The sequence below is a fragment of the Malania oleifera genome, chromosome 12 (assembly GCF_029873635.1).
Source record: "Malania oleifera isolate guangnan ecotype guangnan chromosome 12, ASM2987363v1, whole genome shotgun sequence".
Taxonomy (NCBI): Eukaryota; Viridiplantae; Streptophyta; class Magnoliopsida; order Santalales; family Ximeniaceae; genus Malania; species Malania oleifera.
The window spans coordinates 75,112,593-75,115,679 of NC_080428.1; the positions used below are offsets into that span (position 1 = coordinate 75,112,593).

The window sequence follows — 3,087 nt, forward strand, 5'->3', positions numbered from 1 at the left end:
AAGAATAATACTAGCTTTATTTCGTAGAAGTTTTTTTAACTCTAACAGTGTAAGTAATGAATACGTGAATATTATGCTAGCATTTTAGTAATATTATCTCGGATTAGTAAACTATTATTATTTTAATATATATAAAATATCATGCTATCATTAGCATGATATATATAGTTAAATTTTGAATATAGCTGTATTTTAATATTTAAAAGATTGATTGCATAATCAGTCAGTTAGATAAAATTTTTCATAGAAACTTTTTTAGTCTATCAAAACTATTTTAAAATTTAAAAAGTCAATTACATATTCACCCTAAAATCTTTTCATAGTGTATGTGTGTGTATATATATATATATATATATATATATATATATATATATTGTGTGAATTTTCATGACTTTTTTGGGCGAGGAATAATGTGAAATAATGATTGAATCATGGAAATAATGATATAATTGTTACCATTATTCCAAATACTTTTAAAAAATATCATGTAATAGTAAAGTATTTAATATTATAAATTTACATTATTTTATAGTTGTGGGTACATGTCCTACTTGTGTGTTTTTATTTTTATTTTTTTTATACAGCAAAAAGATAAAATATTTTCAGATATTTATATATTGTGAAAGAAGGAACAGGGTATTATGAATTAACATGGTAACAACATTTTCACAATGCAAAGAAATTTTAAGAAGTGATGATATGAAATGCATTGATGGTCAGGGCAGAATCATCTTAGAGATCTATGAGGTGCCTGAAAAAGTTTTGGATCACTGGTTCACAGTCTGAGAAACTTTCATTTGCATATGACTATACATTGTATGAATTGTGAAACTAAGCTCATGTCAAGTTCAGTTAGGGTTCAACATGAGCAGAGCAAGTTGAGTTGAGCAAGGCAAGGATGAAGCGGCGATCATGTTCTTGCTTTTGGGAAGGGAAGGGGTAGCTCAGGTCCTCAGCCCAATAGCTTGGTGACAGGTGGCGCAATCACAGAGCCCAGATGGTTCAATATGACAAAAATGCCCAGGGTGTACTTTCTTGCTCCCATGACTTCGCTTTTTGGAAGCTACTACCTGCACTCTCGCCACACTCCCCCGCATTATAAAACTCATTAAAGACCTTCTAATCAGAACTGCTTTTAGGGTTTCTTCTCTGCAAGTAAGTAGCTCAATACCACACACATCAACCCAGTGAAATGGGATTGGGATCCGCTAATGGCTGCAGGTAAGCTACAACCTTGACCTCTCCAAACTCACCTTCTACCCCTTCTGTTTTTCTCAGATCCCTGGCTTGGGATTCATGTCAAAACCAGAGAAAGAATCGTTTGTTTGAACACAAAGTCGTCTTCTTTTTGTTTTTGGGCCAAATCAGAGTCAATTTTTGGTTGCCATGCACATGTTGCTGCTAAATAGCAATGGGTTTATCCTAAATGCAAGAAAAAATGGCTACGTTGCTTGCTTCCACCAAGAAAAAATGATTTAATGTTGATCTCAGAGAAAGCAGAGGAAGTGGTTTCTTGAGCCATCGTAGATTGCACTGTGATTGATTCTGGGAAGTTGAGAAAAGTGATGTTTTTTTCAGCATGCCCATTTCCTAGAATGCCTAAGATTAGATTCCAAACCAAACAAAAAGATGGTTCTTCGGACCAGCCTTCTCTCTCTTATCTGCTCCCTTATTCTCTCTCTTCCTCTTCTGCATCTCCTTCTTCGCTATCTCCTTACAGCGACAATTACCCAAAAGATTCAACTCCGGCGGCATCATCAGGAAGTAAAATAAGCCCAGCTGTTCTTTTCATCATAGTGATTCTAGCTGTTATATTTTTCATCTCTGGTCTGCTCCACCTGCTTGTTCGATTTCTCGTAAAGCACAGATCTTCGTCTTCAATCTCTCAATCCAACAGATACCCTGAAATGTCTGGGCCTCATGCTTTCCAGAGACAGCTGCAACAGCTCTTCCATCTTCATGACTCGGGGCTGGATCAAGCTTTCATAGATGCTCTTCCTGTTTTTCTATACAAAGAGATAAAGGGCCTCAAGGAGCCGTTTGATTGTGCAGTTTGCCTTTGTGAATTTTCAGAACGGGACAAGTTGAGATTGTTGCCCCTTTGCGGCCATGCTTTTCACATTGACTGTATAGACACATGGTTGCTTTCGAATTCAAGTTGCCCTCTTTGCAGGGGGACCCTCTTCACTCCTGGGCTAGGCATGGAAAGCCCGTTGTATGTTTTGGAAGATTCAAGAGAAGAAGATTGCTTTCCTGGCAATGGTGGAGGTGGGGCTGAGATTGTCGGTGACAAGAGAGTTTTTTCTGTGAGGCTTGGCAAATTTAGAGGCTCAAATGATGATGAAGGAGGAGATAAGAGAGTGGAGGGAGAGACTAGTAGTAGTAATTTGGATGCAAGGAGATGTTTCTCAATGGGTTCATTTCAATATGTTGTTAGTAATTCAAATCTCCAAGTGGCCTTGTGCCACACACACACTACAGCAGCTGCTGCTGCTGGTAGTATTGATGGCGGTGAGGTGAAGCTTGGGGGAGAGAGAGGTGAGCCCAATGGTAATTCTTCTTCCATTGATGGGGATGCTGAGGGTAAGAAGATTAACATTGGAAGTAAAGGTGAAAGCTTTTCTGTTTCCAAGATCTGGCAATGGTCTAAGAAGGGTAAGTTCCCAAGTCCTTCAGATACACATCTGAGCAGTTCTTATGTTAATATGGGTTTGTCATGGCTTGATAGAACTCAAGTTACATGAATATATTGATCTAGTGTTGTAATTTCTTTGTTGATTAATCCATTTACGCCCATTAATTGAACCTTCTTTTTTCTGCGCAATTCTCTTTCTTCGGAGCCTTCTGCTTTATCTCTTAACTATACAATACTTTTGGGATTCAAATTTCTCATTGTGCTTCCTTTCGCTTTACATCTTTTCACTCTTTGCACTTGTAAGTTGCAGAAATGCCTTTACTTTTACTAAGATGTAACCTTTATGATTTGGTCTTATAATATAATGCTCCTCCTGTTTGGGTCACACTTTATTCTCTGTACAGGGTGAACTTTGTCAGCTGCTTTTGCTCACCCCCTGTAGAGAAGCTTGG

The 3,087-nt window shown here is 37.7% G+C and overlaps 1 protein-coding gene across 1 annotated transcript; it reads left to right on the plus strand.

The window, feature by feature from the left end:
* The first annotated feature begins 1,043 nt into the window (after positions 1-1,043).
* Positions 1,044-2,824, plus strand: LOC131144334 (RING-H2 finger protein ATL46-like). The gene has a single exon (XM_058092907.1). The coding sequence runs from the start codon at positions 1,566-1,568 to the stop codon at positions 2,742-2,744; it is 1,179 nt and encodes a 392-aa protein (XP_057948890.1). The 5' UTR covers positions 1,044-1,565; the 3' UTR covers positions 2,745-2,824.
* Positions 2,825-3,087: the final 263 nt, after the last annotated feature.

What these genes read in the sequence shown, in the direction of transcription:
- LOC131144334 (XM_058092907.1), top strand. Translation starts at nt 1,566, where the DNA reads ATGTTTTTTTCAGCATGCCCATTTCCTAGAATGCCTAAGATTAGATTC.